This window comes from Cetorhinus maximus, chromosome 9 (genome assembly GCF_964194155.1).
Source record: "Cetorhinus maximus chromosome 9, sCetMax3.hap1.1, whole genome shotgun sequence".
In the NCBI taxonomy this organism is placed as follows: Eukaryota; Metazoa; Chordata; class Chondrichthyes; order Lamniformes; family Cetorhinidae; genus Cetorhinus; species Cetorhinus maximus.
Window position 1 is genome coordinate 40,009,248 of NC_135887.1, and position 22,752 is coordinate 40,031,999.

The following is a 22,752-nucleotide window of genomic DNA, read 5'->3' on the forward strand; positions in this document are numbered from 1 at the left end:
TTTGCCATCGCATTCAACCGTGAGCTGAGCTTCCGACTCACTCCATTATAAAGACCACCGCTTCCGCCTTCATCCCTGCCTCATTCACCTGTTGCTGAAACTCTCATCCATGCTTTTGTCACTTCCGGACTCAGCTATTCCAATGCTCTCCTGGCTGCCCTCCCATCGTCTATACTGTATAAACTTACTATACTATATCCTATATATACTTTCCTATACTGCAACAAACTTCTCCAGCCCTCTGAGAACTTTCCAACTCTGGCCTTTTGTGCATTCTTCCCCTATATACACCTAGGTTTCCCTTGGCAATCCAACACTCTGGATTTCTTCCCCCTCCCCCGCCCCAACCCCCTCACTCTTTGAGGAGGAGGAGGAGGAGAAGTGGAGGATGTGGTACTGGTGTGGTAGTGGTGATGGTGGAGGTAGAAAAGGAAGAATAATTTTATTGTTAGCGGTGGAGGAGGAGGATAGTGGTCACTTCCAACAACACCGCCACCATGACCATCCCCCCTTCACCACCACCACTTTTGGTCACCCTTCTTGAATCTCCCTCGCTGATCCAGTATCCATTTTTACATCTTTGTGAATCGCCCTGGGATATTTTACCACTAGTGTGGTTGGGGAGGTTTTAACCTAAATTGGCGGGATGATAGGAAACAACATAGGGAAATGGAAAAGAGGAGTAAGGTGCCTAAAAGAATGAGAGTATTGGAGAGGACTATATAAGGACATAGCACCATATTCAATGAGAGCAGACTAAGAAAAACCATGAGGAATAAAAAGAGAGATTTACAATGCATGTAAGTTTTTTTATTCGTTCATGGGATGTGAGCGTCACTTGCTAGGCCAACATTTATTGCCCATCCCTAATTGCCCTTGACAAAGTGGTGGTGAGCTGCCTTCTTGAACTACTGCAGTCCATGTGGTGGATGCACTCACAGCGCTGTTAGAGAACCAGTGTCAGGATTTTGACCCAGTGACAGTGAAGAAACAGTGGGCAATATATTTCCAAGTCAAGATGGTGAGCGACTTGGAGGGAAACTTCCAAGAGCTGGTGTTCCATGTGTTTGTTGCCCTTGTCCTTTTAGATGGTAGTGGTTGTGGGTTTGGAAGGTGCTGTCTAAAGAGCCCTGGTGAGTTCCTGCAGTGCATCTTGTAGGTGGTACACACTGCTGCCACTGTGTGTCAGTGGTGGAGGGAGTGAATGTTTGTGGATGGGGTGCCCATCAAGTGGGCTGCTTTGTCCTGGATGGTGTCAAGCTTCTTGAGTGTTTTTGGAGCTGCACTTATCCAGGCAAGTGGAGAGTATTCCATCACACCCCTAACTTGTGCCTTGTAGATGGTGGACAGGCTTTGGGAAGTCAGGAGGTGAGTTACTTGCCACAGAATTTCTAGTCTCTGGCCTGTTCTTGTAGCCACAGTATTTATATGGCTGGTCCAGTTCAGTTTCTGTTCAATGGTAACCCTCACGATGTTGATAGTCAGAACCAGGCCAAATACAATAAGTTGAGAGGGGAAGTGAAGAGGAAAATAAGACTGCCAAAGAGAGAACATGAGAATAGAATGGCAGTCAACATAAAAGGGAATCCAAAAATCTTCTAGCAGCATATAAATAGTAAGCTGGTACTAAGAGGTGATGTGTGACCTATTTGGGGCAAAGAGGGGGATTATATGCTTAGGGGTGCACAGCAATTTTAGAATACTTAATGAGTATTTTGTATTGGTGTTTACTACAGAAGGTGATGCTGAGGTAATGGATGGGGTGAAAATTATTAGGCTGGGTGTACTGGAAAGATTGGCTATGAGGATAAGTTGCCTGTTCCAGATAGCCTGCATCCAAGGCTGCTGAAAGAAGTCAGAGTGCAGATAGAGGGAGGGCTTGCCATAATCTTCCCTGGATATGGGGAGGTGCCAGAGGATTGGAGATTGGCAAATATGATGCCCTATATTGAGAAAGGGTGTAAAGTCATTCCTAGTAACTACAAGCCAATCAGTTTAACATCAGTGTTGGTAAGCTTTTGGAAACAATAATCAAGGAGAAAATCAACAGGCACTTGAAAGGTTTGAGTTAATTAAGGAGAACCAGCATGGTTTTATCAAAGGCAGATTGCGCTTGACTAATTTAATTGAATTTTTTGATGAAGTAACAGAGAAGGTTGATGAAGGGAAAACAATGGATTTTGTCTTTATTGATTTTAAGAAAGCCTTTGACATAACGCCACATAACAGTGTGGTTAACAAAATTCAGGCATATGGAATAGGAGGGTCAGTGTCAGTCCGGATGAAGAATTGACTTAAGGACAGAAAACAGAGAGTCATGGTAAATGGGTATTTTTCAGATTGGAGGATGGTAAATAGTGGTGTTCCCCAAAGGGTCAGTGCTAGGAACTTTGCTAATATATATATATATATATATATATATATATATATATATACCAATAGGTGTCACGAGGCTATGCCCCTTTAATTTTGAAAATATGGGGCAGGATTTTGCCCTTGGTGGGGGAAGCCGACTGCCACCTGCGATGAGCTCCGCACCACAATTTCACACGGGCTGGCCAATTGAGGCCCGCCCTGCGTGGATCGTGAGCAGTAGCGCTGAGCGCTGAGCGCTGCCTGCGCAGGCAGGGGGAGGAGGGAGAGCCGAGCCTAGCGTGCAGTCTGCGCATGTGCGCGAACGAACGCTTCAATCTCCCTGAAGCACAGAGCTGCCTCAGGAAGATTGAAGCACAGTTTAAAAAAAATTGAAGAGAATAAAAATTTTTAAAAACATGTCCCCTCAATCCGACTCTCTCACATGAGCTGGGACATGTTTTTAATTCAAAAACAAAGTTTTTATTTAATGTTTATTTGCTTTAGGAAACCTCATCCCGCTTGGGCCTTTTCGCCTGCCTGCCAACCATTAGTTTGGACGGGCAGCATAAATTTGAATTTAATTAGATTATTAATGGCCTGAATAGGCCTTTTAATTATCGGCGGGTGCGCAGCCGACTCCGGCGTGCGCCCACCAAACGAAATATCGCACATCATTTTACGCTCAGGCATGTCAGGCACATGCCCATACACCGAGCATAATATTCTACCCATGGTTTCAAACTTTCAACTGACTAGAAATTTTGCAATTTGGAATGAGACAGAACAAACTATTTAAAAATACAAGGCTGCCTTCCAAGGTGAAGGTGAAAAGCAAACAAACCTTCAGACCCATCGAAACTCGTCACTAAGGAAGAGACATTAAAATGCAAAGTGCTGGATATTGAAACAATGGCTGCCACAGACAAACCCACTCAAAACCCCTTGAAAATACACAATGGGTGAAGTATGACAGGGCAGTCTGCAGCCGCTGCAGGGAGATTGCAAGTGACACAGGGAATGTCAAGAACATTTTCAGCAGAGGAAACAGGTTGAAAAGCTACACTCTCTCCCCCTCTCTCTTTTGGAAAAAGCGTGTGTCGCCCGGTTTGAGACGGCAACATTATAGAAATCGACCAACGCACTGAGATCTTGTAATAATTGCAACATTTTCTACACCTGACCACATCCATGAAACCAGTTAATCCAAATTGGCCGCAATGTTTAAAATCTACGCCTCAAGGAAAATCAAAGGATACTTGACTGTGTATTCTTTTAATTTCTTTTTATTGAACTCTAGCTCCCCTTATTTCTGATACCTGTGTGTGCGTATGGCGTGTTTTACTATTTTTTCTCTCTGGTTTAGTGGTTAATAAGTTTGCTTTTTAACTCACAAAAACCTTGTTTTATTGGATCCTCATTGCTCACTGCATAAATAGATAAATACATTTGAATTCGGAAAAGGCATATCCTCATGAAATAGAAACTTAAACATTTGTTGTGTCCAACCGAGGAGACTGAATAGAGGAGAGCCAGTTCATTCCTTCTCACCTGGTCATAACACAGGACCTAGATAGGCTAGCAGAACGGCCAACCAAGTGGCAGATGGAATTTAATACAGAGAAGTGTGAGGTGATGCTCTTGACAGAAGGGATAGGGAGAGACAATATAAACTAAATGGTACAGTTCTAAAAAGTTTTCAGGGACAGAGAGCCTTGTGTGTTCTTGTGCATAGATCTTTGAAGGTGACGAGATATATTGAGAAAACAGTTGACAAAGCATATTGGATCTTGGACTTCGTAAACAGAGGTATGAGTACAAAAGCAGGCAAGTTATGCTGAACCTTCTAAACCTCTGGTTAAGGCACATCTAAAGTATTGCTTCCAGTTCTAGTCACCACACTTCAGAAAACATGTGAGGGTCCTTGAGAGGGTGCAGAGGAGATTTATCTGAATGGTTCCAGGATTGGGGGATTTTAGCCACACAATTAGGTTGGAGAAGGTGGGATTGCTCTCTGTGGAGTGAAGGAGGTTGAGGAAGGCTGTAAAGAGGTGTAAAAGATTATGACAGGTTAAGATAAGATAGACAAAGAAAAGCTGTTCCCATTAGTCGATGGTACAAGGACTAGAGGACACAGAATTAAGGTTTAAGGTTTTGGGCAAGAGATGTGGCGGGATGTGAGGAAGAATTTTTTATGCAGTAAGTGGTAATGTCTTGGAACTTGCTGCCTTCGAGGGTGGTGAAAGTGGGAATGATGAATGATTTCAAAAAGAAATTGGATGGACATTTGAGGGAAATAAATTTACAGGGCTACGGGGTCAGAGGGGGGAATGGGACTGATTGGATTGCTCTACTGAGAGCCAGCATGAACTTAATGGGCCGAAAGGCCTCCTGTGCTGTTATGATCCGTAAAAGGATTATATAAACGTGAGTTATTGTTGTTTCAGAGCTAAATGCAATTCACATTTCAGGCTGTAATTTGGATTGAAAAGAGTTTGGACTAGCAGATTACTGAACCAATAACCTCACAATGAAATAAAATTAATATGTCTGGATAAAGGAGATGGATGTCAGAAAAGAGAGGCATGGCAACACTCCATTATGTCAGTGGCAACACAAATGGTTTATTTCCTTAAGTGTAAGCTTGCCTCAGTTGGTAGTGTACTCCCCTGTGTATTCCTCCATGTAGTCTAGACTGACAATTTATTGCAATGCTGAGGTAGTCTTCCATTGTCAGAGCTGCTGTCCTTCAGATGAGCTCGTAAACTAAAGTCCAGTCTCTGGACAAAAGAGATTCCATTGCACTATTTGATGAGTGGCAGAGTGTTCTGGCCCTCCCAGCCAACATTCCTGCCACAGCTAAGCATCAGCAAAAATAGAACCCCGGCTGATTTTCCCTTCTTCCTCAGTGTTCATTTTCCTAAGGTCTACACCCTTTTCTTGAGAAGAACAAGATCCAAACAAGGATTGAATAAAAATTAGAATGCCTGAGTTGGCAGAGGGTGCCAAGTTATCTTGAAAACAAAATGTTAGATGACAGGGATTAAATCTGGAGAGACTGTGCTAATGAATAATGTTTGAATATTGAGAAATGCACATTTAACATGGATTTGGAATTAAAATGGGAAGTATAAAAATTAAAGTTACATACAAAGAACCGAGAAAAATTCGTTGTTGAAGTCATAGTTACAGTGATCACAACAACCACGAAAAGATATTATAAGTATAAATCCATGGCAATATTCCTGATATTCTACCCAGAATCATTGAGAGTACACGGGTAGCCCTTTAACTGTTTTAATTTTAACTTTGAAATATCAAAGTGATGGAAAGGATCGAGAGTGATGGCAATGACTCCAAGTTCCAGATCATTGTGCTGAGCAGAGTTCAAGAGGGTTGTTCAGATCCCATTGGAATTGTTCAAGTAAAGGAGGTTCTTCGTTCCACATTTTAAAAATAATGTGGGCACCAGTGAGGTGGAGTCAAAGAGCCCGAGTGGTTTGTGATAGGTTGATGAAGATGTGAAATACACTGCGTTCTAAAAGATGGGTGTGAGTGAGCTGGTTGGATGAAACATCTTATGCTAGTTTTATGAGCATGTCTCATTGGTTGCGATCCTACATTTGGAGTTAAGGCTGTGGTTGCGATACTGTGAAGTCATGGGCCAGGTCTGCATGCTCTATTGTAGTGTCCTTGTTATATTGTATTGTGTAATGGGTAATGTTCTAAGTATAAGTCTGTTTTCTTTTGTGCTCTGGACTCATATGAGTTGTGAAGGTAACATGTTTCTAAATGCTTTGATTTCCTATAATTATCAGGTTGAAGAAATCCGAGGCTTCATAGACAAGATATCTGAGAACGTGGAAGAGGTTAAACGAAAACACAGTGCAATCCTCGCTGCACCAAATCCGGATGAAAGTAAGAATTTGATTTTCAAGAGTTTCTGAGCAGGTCACCGAGAGCAACTTCATCGGGTCACTGAGGGCAGTCTCTCTGGTAGAGGGTGGACCATCACTGAGGGCAGTCTCACTAGGTGCCTGAGGGAGGTCGCATTGGGTCTTTGAGAGTGGCCTCAGTGGGTAGGGGTGGTTTTTCAACAGTGTTGTTGGTTTTGGACCATTTGCCTTAATCTACTTTACAGGCTCCAAATTAACAGACTCCAAATTGGACAGGCTAAGATGTGTGGCCACTGAAGTGATTGATGGCAATTGTCGCAAAAAGTCACCTAGGGCTGTTAGTGCAAAGTTCATAGGAATTTTTTTTAAAATCCAATCTTCCGGCTCTTCTTTAAGCATATATATTTCACGCTGACACTCGTGGTTTTGGGGACGTACTCCAAGTGTCAGTATTTGTTGACACAAGTCAGCACAACCTGACCTCCACCCACCCAAGTCCGTGTACTGAACAATTTCCTCTTCTCCTCTTTACACTACTCGTTGCAATAAAGAGCCCAAGTGCTGCTTCGTATACTATAGTTGGGTACTCTCCTGACAAAGGGAGTCCCAGCCTTCGGTGTGAAGAGGCAGCTAAATTGGCCACTGATACTGGGAGGTAGCAGCAGGAGAAGTGGGACCTTATCCGGTGCATTATCGGCAGACCCGGGAGGAGCAGGAAGAATGAAATGGATGCCAAGGAAAGGAGTGACAAGCAGAAAGCTTAGCATGAGGAGCATGTGACAACTTAGAGTGCATGACAAAAAGGAAAGGATGGGATGAGTCGATGTCTGTCAAAGAGGGATGATGGCAGTGAACAGGAGGGGTATGGGGGAAATGGATGGCAGTGAAAGTGGCAGAAGCTGCAAGTGTGGCTTTGATGAAAAGAGGGGAACAACACTTTGGGATAGGAGAGGAAAACGTGTGCCAACATGGGTTGCTGAATGAGGGGACCTGTAAGATGAGCAGCAGCATGATTGGGCTGGAGGGGCAGAAGAGTGTTGGTATGAACTGACAAGTTTCGAGAAAGCTCTGCCTCTATGGAAGAGTGGAGAGTTGGATGAACTCTGTGAACTGGGTCTGGAGGGAGCAGAGTACCTTGGTGATCTTGGGTGGTGAGGGGTTGGATGTGCGAGAATAACTGTTTCGTCTGGTTGACTTGTTGAAAATCCAACAGTCCTTTGTTGTACTAATAATCTATTCTGAAGTATGACAATGTTTAAAAATATCTAGAATGCATCATTACATGTAAAAATTCAAAATTTTCCTGAAGCACATGTATTCATTTGACCATTCGAGAAATGTAGCAACAATTTTATGCCTTCAACATTTGGATTTCCACCTGCCACTTTCATGTATTTTTATGTTTTAGTTCAATATAGCGGAAAGCATATTGTGTGTACCTGCAACTTGAGGAACAATGCCTGTGTAATTACTTGTTTTCACATGTCATGAGTTGTCAGATTCTTGGGGACTTGTTGGTCAGCTTTAGCTAGTTTTCTAGGTTGGCATGTATAATCTGGGCAGAGCTTCCTCAGCAATGCCTTAAATTTAAAGGCATCAAGAAAAGATGGGCCTGAGTAAAGTCAGTGCTCTTGATTTTGCTGCAGTGATGTTGCACCAGGCATAAAAACCTTAAGTTCTGTTTACAGTTGGTGAGATATCATTATCTCCTGCACAAATATTTCTAGGATGAAAAGGATAAAGAGGATGTGCTGTAATCACCACCTGCTGATTCACTGCAGTCGCTGTGAGTGAGCTGAAAAAGATGTCGTGTTCGGCTATAGAACAAAGCGGGGCAGCTGCTGCAGTCCTAGATCTCCTGCAGTGAGAGAGCACAGACTGCACACAAGGGGAGAGTAGTTAACAACACGTATGAGGACCAGACTTCTGGTGTGAATGGAGAATGCGGCATGAGAGTGGGGGATGGGTGGCCAGTCGTCTTGCTTCATTCATATTTTCTGCACAGGGATTTAAAGGCTGTAGACTGCAACAGCAGTGTACCCTCTGCAACGTCCAATTAATGAGGCGCCTATGAGCTAAGGCTTTTGGAGTAATTCTGACCGCAATAATATTGTAATCTGTAATTAAATGCCTTCTGGTGCTGGTTTTGTTGATATCAATCACATTAACCCCCCTGCAGCTCTCCGCTGCAGTGACGTAGATTCCTGAAAGTCAGAGCATTGTTTGCCAAGAAATGTTTGGCCCCATCTAGATTTCATGAACAAAGCCAAGTGTAGTTTGGAAGCCGGTGTGACTTCAGAGCAGTAACTGAATGAGGACAGCACGAAGCTCTCTGCACTATTATAAATACATGGAATATGCAGAGAGATGAAAGGACACTTCCCACACCGGGCACTTTCCTGCCCACCAACTTTATTCATACATGTCATACAGCAGCTGGTGCAGCCATCACTGGTATTGTGAAGCAGAAGTGTTGGCAGTAGATGCACTGTTGTTGACTCAGGTTTTGTGTGACAGGAAATATCAAAACTGAAAAACACGAAATGTGCTATTGCAGCTCGCGATTGATGCTTCTGCATAACAGCACCAGAGAGAGGATTTAACCGTTCTTGTTTACTTCTTCTCTGGATGTGAGCACCACTGGAAAGTTGTATATATTTTAATTCTGGGTTGCCTTGCTCTTAGTGGCTCTTCTTGAACTGCTGCAATCCTAGGGCTGATGCTCTCAAGAAGGTGTTAATAGGAGATTCCAGGATTTTGTCCATTTAACAATGATGAAACAGCATCCCACATCCCAACCAGGATAGTGTGCGATTTGTTGACTTGCAGGTGATGGTATTCCCGTAATTTTGCTGCTCTTGTCTTTCTCTGTGTTAGAGATCAAAGAACTGGAAAGTGCTGCCCAAATATACTTGGTAAGTTGCAGCAGTGCATCCTGTAGATAGTACAGACTAGGAACAAAGTTTGATCGTGTTGCGGGGGGTGGAGATTGAATCCAGTGGCAGGGATGTCAATCAAAAAGCTTCTTCTGTCCTGGATGGTGTTGAGCTTCTTCTTAGTGCTGTTACAGCTGGACCTATACAGGTGAATGATGAGTATTCCATCACATTCCTGGCTTGAGCCTTGTAGATGGTGGAGAGGCTTTGAGAATTCATGAGTTGTGCCATTTGCTACAGAGTGCTCAACTTCTGCCTTGTTCTTGTAGCGGCATTGTTGATATCTCTGGTCCAGTTAAACCTCTGGTCAATGGTGTCAAGAATGTTGGTAATGGTGAACTTGGTCATGATGTCACTGAAAGTCAGGAGAGGTATTTGAGTATTTTGTTATTGAAGTGGTCAGTAGCTAGTATTTACATGGTGTGAATATTGCCTATCACTTGTCAGCCCAAGCCTGGATGTTGCCCAGGTCTTTAACCCCTATTAATTTAAGTTTTCCTGCAGCCTTTTGGTGTCGTAATTGATCAAACATTGCCTTGATGTCAAGAGCATCTAATCTTGCCTCCTACCAGGCATTCGGCTCTTATATCCACATCTGGATCAAGACTGCGATGAGCTCCAGAGCCAAGGAGGTTCAGTAGAATCTAAACTGAGGTCAGTTGTGTTGCTTGTTGCTAATTATTGAGAAAAGTCAGGCTGCAATTGGCTGGGTATTAATGCCTTGTATTTTGTGGACAGGACAAGCCTGGGTAATTTTCCATTTGACTGTGTTGTGTACTCAGCCACTCTGTAATGCCTGGAGTGAACTAAATTGGCTGGGCACTGGCACCTATAATATTAGTGGATTACCCACTGGTAATTTTGACTGAAGACATTTGCAAACACCTCAGACTTGTCTCTTGCACTCACAATAGGTCTCCACCTGACTTGAGGAGGGAGATACACATGGAGCTTCCTCCAGTTAGCTGCCAGATTTTGCACTAACATTTTTGATCTGATATGGCAGGGTTACAGAACTTTGCTATGATCTGTTAACAGTGATATTGTTTACCTATTACAGTATACTGCTTTTTGTATGTACATGCAGTTGATCCAATATTATTCTAGGTTAGTGCCTCAGTATGAGGAATATCTGGTGCTGCTTCTACGCCATGGAATCAGGATTGGTCTCTCTGCTGGCCTGCTGGTAATGGAGAAATCTGTGTTGTGCCAGATCTTGAGATTGGAGGTTGTGGTTATGTACAATTCAGCCACTGTCTGTGATCTACAACACCTCATAGGTGCCCAGTTTTAGGCTGCTAGATCTGTTCTTGGTAATACCACATTACATGATGGAAAGTATCCTCATTATGTCGATGAGTGTTTGTCTTTATAAAGACTGTCCTGTGCTCAGTCCCAACAATGGTTTCAAGGACTGATATATCTACAAGTGGTAGTTTGATGAGTGCAAGGGGATGATCTAGTCTTGGTAGTTCGTATTCTGTGCCTTTACTTTTTCCCAAGTCATGTTCAATTTCATGGAGTCCAGAGTTAATGGTGGGGGACTCCCACGCTCAAACCCACCCAACTGCATACCATTGTGGCCTCACCACTGGTCAGTCCTGCCATAGGGACTTATCCATTTATGGTAATGGAGGATTTTGGGATGTTGACAGTTGATATGACTCTGTGAATGTGAATATATCAGAATGTTGCCTGGCTCCTCTGTGGGACAGCTCCTACAATATAGATCCCAATCCCCAGATGTTGGGAAGACATTTCAGGGTTAACTGGCCTGTACTGATACAATCCTTGCTGACAGATCTATCCAGTATTTCCCTCATTTCACAATATAATAGATGTTTTCAACTGAGTGGCTTGCTAGACCACATCAGAGGGAACTTGGATTGAACTACATAGCCTTGTATACGTTTCGGTTTCTTTTCCTGAAGGACATTGGTAAACAATTGAGATTTATGACAATTCGGCCCACAAACAACCACATTTATGGATTCAAGTTCAACTTGCTATGCTGGGCATTGAACTTGCAAACATCTTGGTCACTCATACAATACCCTAACAACTACAGTACAGGACCCAGACTGGGTGATATTTAATAAAAAGTCAGAAACAAGTACTGTATGGAGAAATAAGGAACCAGCAACAATAGAGAACAAAAAATTAGAATACATGAACGGCGTTCCAACGATTCAGAGAATTCTTCAGTGCAGCAACAGGGAGACAAAAATTCACAAATAGTAAAGGTGATGGGGGAAGTTAAATCATCTAGAAATAAATGAAAGAAACATTGGAGTGAAAGTGCTAGATGGGATAGATTTAGTACAGATCTAATCGGCAGCAGCAGAATTGTACACAACCACAATCTGTAACCTCATGGCCCAGCATATCCCCCACTCTACCATTACCTTCAAGCCAGGGGATCAACCCCGGTTCAATGAAAAGCGCAGGAGGGCATGCCAGGAGCAGCATCAGGTATACCTAAAAATGAATTTCAACCTGGTGAAGCTACAACACAGGACTACTTGCATGCCAAACAGCATAAGCAGCATGCAATAGATAGAGCTAAGTGATCCCACAACCAACAGATCGGATCTAAGCTCTGCAATCCTGCCACATTCAGTCATGAATGGTGGTGGGCAATTAAACAACTGGCAGGAGGAGGTTCCACAAATATCCCCATCCTCAATGATGGGGGAGCAGAGCACATCAGTGCAAAAGGTAAGGCTGAAGCATTTGCTCACAATCTTCAGCTGGAAGTGCCGAGTGGATGATCCATCTCGGCCTCCTCCGGAGGTCCCCAGCACCACAGGTGCCAATCTTCAGCCAATTTGATCCACTCTGCATGATATCAAGAAATGGCTGAAGGCTATGGATACTACAAAAGCTATGGGCCCTGACAACGTTCTGGCGATAGTACTGAAGATTTGTGCTCCAGAACTAGCCACGTCCTTAGCCAAGCTGTTTCAGCACAACTACAACACTAGCATCTACCCAGCAATGTAGAAAATTGCCCAGGTATAACCTGTACACAAAAAGCAGGACAAGTCCAACCCAGCCAATTACCACCTCAACAGTCTGCTCTCGATCATCAGCAAAGTGATGGAAGGTGTCATTGACAGTGCATCAAGTGGCATTTACTCAGCAATAACCTGTTCACTGATGCTCAATTTAGGCTCTGCCAGGGCCACTCAACTCCTGACCTCATTACAGCCTTGGTTCAAACATGCACAAAAGAGCTGAACTCCAGAGGTGAGGTGAGAGTGACTGCACTTGACATCAAGGCCACATTTGACTAAGTGTGGCATCAAGGAGCCCGAGCAAAACTGGAGTCCATGGGAATCAGGGAAACTCTCCACTGGTTGGAGATCATACTAGCACAAAGGAAAATGGTTTTGGTAGTTGGAGGTCAATCATCTCAGCTCAGGGATGCTGCAGGAGTTCCTCGGGGTAGTGTCCTAGGCCCAACCATCTTCAGCTGCTTCGTCAATGACCTCCCTCCATCATAAGGTCAGAAGTGGGGATGCTCTCTGACGATTGCACAATGTTCAGCACAATTTACAACTCTGCATATACTAAAGCAGTCCATGTCCAGATGCAGCAAGACCTGGACAATATTCAGGCTTGGGCTCTAAGTGGCAAGTGACATTCGAGCCAGGCGAGTGTCAGGCAATGGCCATCTCCAACAAGAGAGATCCTAACCATTTCCCCTTGACATCCAATGGCATTGCCATCGCTGAATCCCCCACTAGCAACATCCTGGGGGTTACCATTGACCAGAAGCTTAATGGAACAAGCCATATAAATAATGTGGCTACTGCAGTGAGTAGCTCACCTTCGGACTCCCCAAAGCCTGCCCAACATCTATAAAGCACAAGTCAGAAGTGTGTTGGAATACTCTCCACTTGTCTGGATGAGTCCAATTCCAGCTACAGACAAGAAGCTTGACACCATCCAGATCGAAGCTGCCTGCTTGACTGGCACCCCATCTACCATCTTCAACATTCACTCTATCAACGCACAGTGGCAGCAGTGTGCTCCATCTACAAGATGCACTGCAGCCACTCACCAAGTCCCTTCGACAGCACCTTCCAAACCCGCGACCTCTCTCACCTAGAAGGACAACGGCAGCAGATGCATGGGGATACCACCACCTTCAAGTTCTCCTCCAACCCACTCTCCATCATGACTTGGAACTATACCCCCATTCGTTCACTGTCCCTGGGTCAAGATCCAGGAACTCCCTTCCTAACAGCACTGTGGATGTTCCTACACCACATGGACTGCAGCGGTTCAAGAACGTTGCTCACCGTCACATTCTCAAGGACAATTAGGGATGAGCAATAAATTCTGGTCTAGCCTGCGATGCCCACATCCTGTGAAAGAATAAAAAAAGAATAAAACTAAATGAGAAGCATCACAGTGTGAGAATAACCTAGCTCTGATAGATTTAGGTTTCATTTTTTCCCACGATTCTGTGCACACAATTAATGGAAAGATGTTACTACATAAACATTTGTTTGTGAAAGATGAGGTAAAAGAGTCAAGTTTCTTGTGAAAATGACCAGAATAGTAAATTACTTTGTCAACTGGATTTTCAACAGAACAAGTTATTTTTGTATAAAAATAATGCAATATATGTCAGTTATTTGATGAACACTATCACTGATTTATATGGGTGTATATTTTATGTCACTGATAATGACTTTGTTGACAAGCTGATTGCAGCTGCCATCCATCATCAGATCTGTCAGGGCCACAGCAAATACTATTGGGTCCTGCTCTTTTCTGGCAAAACTGCTCGCTATTCCAGGGTCATCCTGGAAAGCATTGATAATCCCAAGTATCTTCTCTATGCTACAATGTTGTTAAATTCCTCTCCTCTATCTCCTCCATCATCATATCTTCAACAAGTACAGTGGCTCATGAACCTCGTTGACACCAAGATTAAAACCATCCATTCAGTTGTCTTTACTGCAACCCCACTCCCTGTACCCACCATTTCCAAAACCCTCTTCCTCTAGTCCTGAAACTGCATCTTAATCCAATTCCTCTCCCATACCCTCTCATGCCCCCTTCGAACTCATTTTGCCTGAGACCCATCTCCTGTTCCCTTGACCTCAATCCTGTTAAACCCCTGCCCATCTAATTTTCTGTCCTATTTAGCTGGCAATGTAAAGATTCTGTCTCACTTTCCAAACCATCGTCACATCACACCCAGTCAAAAAACTCACCCTTCACCCTTCTGTTCTTGAAAACTACAGCCCCATCTCTAACCCTTCCTTCCTCTCAAAAATCCTTGAATGCATTGTTGCCTGTCAAATCAGTGCCCCATATCTCTAGCAAATGCATGTTTCTTCAATCAGATTTCCACCCTTGCCAGTACAAAGAAATGCCTCCTGATAATAGTGGACAAGGGTTATAATCATGTGGTTCCTGTCTGCACTGCAGAAACCTACTGTTAAAAATTTCAATATTCTCTGGGATTCAGGAGTATTGATCGCTCTTGCAAGCAGTCCTTGTATTTTATAACCAGGGCTTTGTCCAGAATGCCCCAAATGTAATCATATGATAGGACAACCTGAAGATATAACAACAGAGAAACATTTTCCACTGGTTGGGGAGTCTAAGACTAGGATACATAGTCTAAAAACTTTCAGGAGTGAAGTTAGGAAACACCTTTACATGCAAAGGCTGGTAGAAGTTTGGAACTCTGTTCCACAGATGGCATTTGATGTTAGGCCAATTGTTCATTTTAAATCCAAGATCTTGGATTCATATTAGCTAAAAGTATCCAGGGATATGGGGCAAAAGCAAATACAAGGGACATCAGAATAGGTGAACAAAAGTCTAGTCAAACGGGCAAGTTTGAAGTTGCGTTAGCTCACAGATCAGCCATGATCTCATTGAATGGCAGATGATGCTCACGATGGTAAGTGGTCTCCTCCTTCCTTTATGTTCTTTGGAATCACCTTGTGTTCTGAACTGGATATTTTGATTTTCGCTCACTCTGTCAATTTTGCATCTCCAAACTCTCAATATGCAGACTGAAAATCGTATGAATTGTAGGTGCTTTCATTTACAGTGGGTAAGTGAGCATACAGAGTGACAGCTGTAATCAAACCTCACTTGTTTCACTTAACTTCAAGTCCCTCGTCATTTTTCACCCAGCAAGTGGTGAAAATGTGAAAATTGCTGGCCATTTCTTCACCTCAAAAGGAAGTGATTACCTTCTTTTCAGCAGACTACGGTGATCTTTCCGACACTATCGAGAGCGTATTTTAAAATGCTCTTGATGAACAGGACTCTTGTTCTGATGTGTGCCCGCTCATTATAGGAATGCCATATTTCAGATCACCTGACCATTTTAGTTCTCAGAATGGATTTACTTTTAACTGGTTTGTTTTAAAGGGAGTTTATATAGGTCTGAAATACTCATGACAGACATATGTTGCAGTCACCAAATGGAGTGGTTGAGGTGAATAGCACAGGTGCATTTAAGAGAAAGCTAGTTAAGTACATGAGGATAAAATGAAAAGGAGGATAAACTGATAGCATGAGATGAAGTAAATTGAATAGGAGAAGACTCATTTGAACCATAAACACCAACAAAGGCTGGTTGGGCTGAATGGCTTGGCGGAATGTTATAAATTCAATTTAACTCTACCTAATAAGAAAAATAATAAAACATGCAGCCCTGTCCGCATTAATCTGCTGAATAGATTTACTTTTAATCTACCTTAGCTTTGAAAGACATCAAAGATCACACAGACTTGGTTAATACTAGTCTTAAAGTAAACTGTGTAGAGCATTTTAGTTTTTACCTCAGCACACATCCCAAACGAGTAACATTGAATGTGAGCTTTTCTCTTCTTCTGACCACCATTCCCACCTTCAGTGACTTGCTACTGAAAGTCTACCTCCCTGGCACCCTCCATCGTATTGTGTGGCACTACCACCGTGCTAAATGGGATAGATTTCAAACAGATATAGCAACTCAAAACTGGGCATCCATGAGGCGCTGTGGGTCAGCAGCAGCAGCAGAATTGTACTCGAACACAATCTGTAACCTCATGGCCTGGCATATCCCCCCCACTCTACCATTACCACCAAGCCAGGGGTTCAACCCTGGTTCAATGAGTGTTGGAGGGCATGCCAGGATCAGCACCAGGCATACTTAAAATGAGGTGTCAACCTGCTGAAGCTATAACACAGGACTACTTGAGTGCCAAACAGCAAAAGCAGCAAGTGATAGACAGGGCTTAGCGTTCCTACAACCAACGGATCAGATCTAAACTCTGCAGCCCTGCCACATTCAGTTGTGAGTGGTGGTGGGCAATTAAACAACTGGCAAGAAGAGCAGGCTCCACAAATATCCCCATCCTCAATGATGGAAGAGTCCAGCACACCAGTGCAAAAGACAAGGCTGAAGCATTTGCTACAATCTTCAGCCAGAAGTGCCGAGTGGATGATCCATCTTGGCCTCCTCCGGAGGTTCCCAACATCACAGATGCCAGTCTTCAGCCAATTCAATTCACTCCACGTGATATCAAGAAATGGCTGAAGGCACCGGATACTGTAAAGGCTATGGGCCCTGAAAATATTCTAGCAATAGTACTGAAGACTTGTGCTCCAGAACTTGCCGCACCCCTAATCAAGCTGTTCCAGTACAGCTACAACATTGGCATCTACCTGGCTATGTGGAAAATTGCTCAGGTATGTCCTGTACACAAAAAGCGGGACAAATCCAACCTGGCCAATTACCGCCCCATCAGCCTACTCTCGATCATCAGTAAAGCGATGGAAGGGGTCATCAACAGTGTTATCAAGCGGCACTTGCTTAGCAGTAACCTGCTCACTGATGCCCGGTTTGGGTTCTGCTAGGTCCACCCAGCTCCTGACCTCATTACAGCCTTGTTTCAAACAAGGACAAAAGAGCTGAACTCCCAAGGTGAGGTGAGAGTGACTGCCCTTGACATCAAGGCCCCACTTGACTGAGTGTGGCATCAAGGAGCCCAAGCAAAACTGGAGTCAATGGGAATCAGGGGGTCGGAGTCATACTTAGCACAAAGGAAGATGGTTGTAGCTGTTGGAGGTCAGTCATCTCAGCTCCAGGACATCACTGCAGGAGTTCCTCAGGGCAGTGTCCTCGGCCCAACAATCTTCAGCTGCTTCATTGATGACCTTCCTTCCATGATAAGGTCAGAAGTTAGAGGCAAATTTAAAGGTGCACCTTAAGAAGGAGAGAGAAGCGGAGACATTGTGGGAGGTAAGAATGGCACGCTTTACATGGGAATAATGCGTTACATCCTGTGTAAGTAGGCAAAGTCACATAGTCGTGATAGTGAGTAGGATTTATATTGCAGCAGTACAGTGTATTAAATCTATGGATGAACCAATTTTTTATTGGCTGTAATAGGGCTGTACGATGCAGGGCTGCTAATCCTGCTGACAAACCACAACCACAGCCATTTTAATATGGCCAATGATGTTTTTCTCTCTCGACCATGTATTCGCTGGCTGAGCAGTGCTCCGTGTCTGGATGGCCGTGTATCATGTGCTCTAAAATATACTAACATTTCACTTCTTACCATGCTATGATTTTCAGCTTGGACAAATTGTACACTGGCAGGCAGGGAGAAGGGGGTTGAGGGCAGTGGACTGCACTGTTAATTAATGCCTCAGGCACTGTCTTTGAAGCACACCCATTTCTGAACTTCTGCCCTCTTCTCAGGGTGAAAAATACTCTACTGTGTCTTTTTGCACATATAAATTGTTACTTACAGTGCTAAAGTACCCTGTTAGAAATAAGTGCCCTGCAGCAATTGACTGCTTGGATCTGCATCACTTTAAATGGAAACTATTGTTTGTTCATTCATTTGTTGTCACAGCAGCTTTGGTGGGGCGGCTGATATTGTCTTGCTTCTTCTCTGTCTTTCTTCAAGCCTCTCTCAGTCCACATCTCAACCTGATTTTTCTTCTTCCCATTCTGTTGTTACCCGCAATTTCTCTTTCAGTTATTGGCCAGACAAGGCTGTCGGACATTTCCATTGTCCATACTTTGCTATCTTTCTGTCTCGAACTGTACTTAGCAATCCTTTTGCGTTCTGAACTTCTGCTCTTGGTCTAGCCCACTCATTTGTCTTTCTGTCCGTTCAGCTGATTCTGAGCATCCTCCGCCATCCACATTTCAAAAGCTGTTATCCTCCTCTCATTCTCTTTCTTCAGAGTCGAACTCTTGCCTCCATAGGATGCAACGTTCCACACTAATGACTAATAGGCATTTTTTCAGCCTCATGCTGATGTTTTTGGACTTCCAGGCACTACATAAGTTACTGTTCATGCCTCTTGTCGTAGCTAATCTAACCTAGTTTTCATTCGTGAATGTAACTTTGGTGTTTATCATTGTGCCAAGGCATTTGAATTTGTCCACTGCCTCTATCTCAGTGCTTCCAGTTTTGACTTTTTCATTCCCATTTAGAGCCATAACGTTGGTCTTTGCCTTATTTGTGTGAAGTCCAAAGGACTCATTGTGTCTTTTAACTCGGCCTTCCATAGTCTCTAGCTCGCTCTTTGTTCTGACTATGAGTATAGTGTTGTCTGCACACCTGAGATTCCATGTGCTACAACCTCCTATGATGCAGCCGCATCTCTCTGGTAACTCTTTTTGTACTATCCTCAGTATTTTCACTCCCACAACATTAAACAGCATGGGTGACAGCAGACAACCCTGCCTTATTCTCTTCTCAAACTGGAATAGTTTTGTGTGCCCATCACCTATTCTGACAACTCCTGAAGCATTTCTGTACAGCTCTTGTATTAGCCACACAAGGTGTTTGGAGGCACCAAAATCTTTAAGGGCAGAATTCTCCAGTTGGCGAGCAGGGGTGGGGCCTGCTCGCCGTCGCGTAAAATGGCGCGCGGTGACGTCGAGCGGGCATCCTGATGTCACTGCGCGTCATTTAGATTTTTAGTTCGGCTCGGCTGCGCACCCGCCGAACTGTCTATTAAGGCCATTTAAACAGTAAGTAATTAAATTAGCTGAGCTGCCCGTCCAACCTTAAGGTTGGCGGGCAGGCGAAGAGCCCAGGCGGCCTTCACATTTTTCATGAAACCTCATCCACAGGCGGGATGAGGTTTCATGAAATGTTTTAAAATCTAATAAAAATGTTTTAAAAAATCGTTGACATGTCCCAGCTCATGTGACGCTGTCACATGAGGGGGCACGTTTTAAAAGTTTTTAATTTCTTTATTTAGATGTTTAAAAATTAAACAAATCTCCCTGAGCCATCTCTGTGCCTCAGGGAGATTTATGCGCATGCGCAAAAGAGTGCAGGCCCCGACTCAGGGAACCCCCCCCAACTGCCTGCACAGGGAGCGCTCAGCGCTTCTGGGTGAGTGTCACACTGGGCGGGCCTTAACTGGCCTGCCCACGTAAAATGGTGGCGTGTCCCTGATCAGGGGTGCCGATTGGATTCACGCCCGCCCCCGCAAAACCCCCCCCCCACCACAACGGGGGGAGAATTTTTCCCTAAGTGTCGTTCATAGAGCAGTATTTTATAGAGTATCGAAAACTTTGGCATTGGTTGAACATGAGCCAAAGTTGGGCTTCCTGCTTATTTTCACATTTCTCCATGAGATTTCTGAGCACAAACGTAACATCAGTTGTGCCCTTTCCAGGAATGAAGCCAAACTGTTCCTCTTCCACTTCTCTGTTCGCACACGGGGGTAACTATCTGATGACGTCAAGTAGTTTCTTTAGATACATGACTGATGAGAATCAACATATGGTGTTTTGGACAAGTCCTGTGCGTGCCTGCTATCTTGGATATTGTGACTATCTCAGATATAGTCCACAGGCTCAACGGGCTGAATGGCCTACTCCTGCTCCTATGTTCCTACAACTTCCTATGCAAGGCCATTCACCTGTTGTCCGTATCTCAGCAACAATCTCTTTCATTGCATCTATTAGAGTTTCACCTTTTATTTTTAGTGCTTCTGCCCATATCTGATCCTGTCCTTTTGCCTTCCCACTCTTGATTTTCTTTATAGCTTTTCTTATCTCATCTTTCAGTAACACAGGTTCTGGTGGTTCTTCTTTTAGCTTCCAGTCTTTCTTGTTTGTCTTTTCTGGTTCTTCTACAAACAGTTTCCTGCAATAATTTTCCAATCTCAGCCTGATCTTGTTATATGCTAAGGACAAGTTGTTGTTTTTGTCCTTGGTACCTATCCCTGGGTTTATATACCTCTTTCCAACTATGAACAAATACACAACATAGAGCTTGTGGCAAGTATGGCCTGGGTGCAACCAACGAAAGGGAGTTAATGCTCCTTGATTGGTTAGAAGATGTGTTGCTTGCTCTGAATACATGCTTCCATCATAGAGATGGTTTGTGCTATAAAAAATTTTTTTTAGAGTTCACCAAATAAACCAAAATAACAAAATCAGGGACAAAATAAACACAGCCCCTAAATAAGGGAACTGTAAAACCAAAGACAAAATTTTAAAGGAAACTTACAAACATCAAATCAAAATGTGATTAAGGGGGTTGTTAAAGCACCCCAGTCCCCGCGGTGCCCACCAGGCATGAAAGGCCTTGACAGTTCCGGCAGACACCGCTTGCTCCCTTTCCAGGGACACCCGGCTGCAAATGTAGCCGCAGAAGAGGGGAAGACAGTTGGGTCAGACGACCCCCTTGATCGCCCGCTGCCTGGACCTGTTAATGGCTAACTTGGCCAGGCCCAAGAGCAGGTTCACGAGGAGGTCCTCCTCCCTCCTGGTCCTCATCTGCACCGGGTTCCCATAGATCAGTGGGGCTGAAGTGCAAACAAAACATCAATAAAAGGTTTTTTAAATAACTGAAAAGGGAGTGCAGCCTACAACATCCTATATAGACGTGGTCCACGGACTTCACAAGACCGCAAAAAACGCAGGTATCTTGGGAGTCCGTGAACCGACACATCCTACGATTATAGGGGACTGCTGCATGCAACACCCTCCACCCCAGGTCCCCGATGGAAAGCGGGAGGACACCTCCATAGGGGACCCCCAAACGGGGACCTCCGCCGTTGGATGGCAACAAGGCATGCCAGGGCGTGTCCGGGCAGCGGGCAAGGGCAAGGAAGTGAAGGGTGTGCAGCAGCAGCCCGTACAGGAAACTCCTCCGCGCCGTGCTAAAGGATACTGAGGGCATTTCCGCAAGGTGACTCAGGTTGCGGGGCACCGGCTCCCGAGGGAGGGTTCGGGGCTTGGGGCCAATGTGGAATTCCGACTGAACAGGGGTGTGCTCAGACGGAAGACCACTGTGCACCTGCGCCACCTGGAGACCCAGAATGACCGTCCTGAGGTCTTGAATGGCATCGGCCGCGAGCCGGACGCCCACGGACGCGCGACATACCAACTCCTGTGGAAGCATCCAGCCCACTCCACTGCCACCCAGCACATCCCCGATCCTGGTCACCCCGGCAGCCACAGCCCTCCTCTCTGCCAGCCACTGAAACAGACGGAGGGGCTGATTCCTGAGCAGCGGCTCTCTGATGATAGCCGCTACTTCTGACGGGGGGAGAGCTGCGTTGCAAGGCGACCATGTTCCAGACTTTGATCAGGTCATGGTAAAAGACGGGCAACGCCTGCAAGAAGCCACGAAGGCCTCTCAGATCTATAAACAGGAGCTGCACTTCATAATTCAGGCCGTGCACCTGGCGGATGAAATATGTCGCCAGGGCACACCATCTCGGAGGGGGCTAGATGTAAAGGTATCGCTGCAGGGCCTGAAGGTGGAAAGTCGCCACCTGGGTGCGTAGGCACACCAGTGCCTGACCGCCCTCCCTAAGCAGGAGACTCAGAACCTCAGCAGTGACCCAGTGCAGCCTTTTGTCCCAGAAGAAGTCAATGGGCATTCTCTGGATTTTCGTGACAAAGTCCGGGGGAAGGGTCAAAGTGACCAGTCGGCACAACAACACGGCGGCGATCAGCTGGTTTATGACCAGAACTCGACCTCGATAAGACAGCACTCGGAGCAGTCCTGTCCAGCGCCACAGGCGAGTGGTGACTTTGGCCTCCAGCTCCTGCCAGTTCACCGGCCAAGATTCCTCAGCAGGTCAGAGGAGGTAGAGGAGGCTGGTCCTGCTCCAGGTGAAAGGCCTGAGCTCCTCGGGTAGGGGATCCATCTGCCACTGTCCAACCAGGAGTCCAGAACACTTGCCCCAGTTGATCCTGGCAGAGGATGCGACAGAGTAGACCTCCTGGCACTCGTGCATCCTCCACAGGTCAGCCAGGTTGGTGAACATGAGGAGCACGTCATCGGCGTAGGCTGAGAGGACCACCCCGATGTCCGGCCCGTGCAGAACCAATCCCAACAACCTCCTCCGCAAGAGACGCAGGAAAGGCTCCACGCAGATAGAATACAACTGGCCAGACAGGGGGCAGCCCTGACGTACCCCTCTCCCAAAGCGAAGGGGCGCCGTCAGGGACCCGTTAACCTTAACTAGACACTCTGCAGCAGTGTACAGAAGTCAGATCTGGACGATGAAATGTGTCCCGAGCCCGAATGCTCTCAGAGTCCCGAATA

The 22,752-nt window shown here is 45.0% G+C and overlaps 1 protein-coding gene across 3 annotated transcripts in view; it reads left to right on the forward strand.

Annotated features, from left to right (window-relative positions):
• The window catches only part of LOC144684591 (syntaxin-1A), a 260,323-nt gene that overhangs the window by 61,519 nt on the left and 176,052 nt on the right, over positions 1 to 22,752 (forward strand). For all 3 annotated transcript variants that reach the window (XM_078548570.1, XM_078548571.1, XM_078548572.1), the window contains exon 3: positions 6,171 to 6,270. In XM_078548570.1, the coding sequence (XP_078404696.1) occupies positions 6,171 to 6,270 (100 nt within the window). The remainder of the gene's footprint in view (positions 1 to 6,170; positions 6,271 to 22,752) is intronic.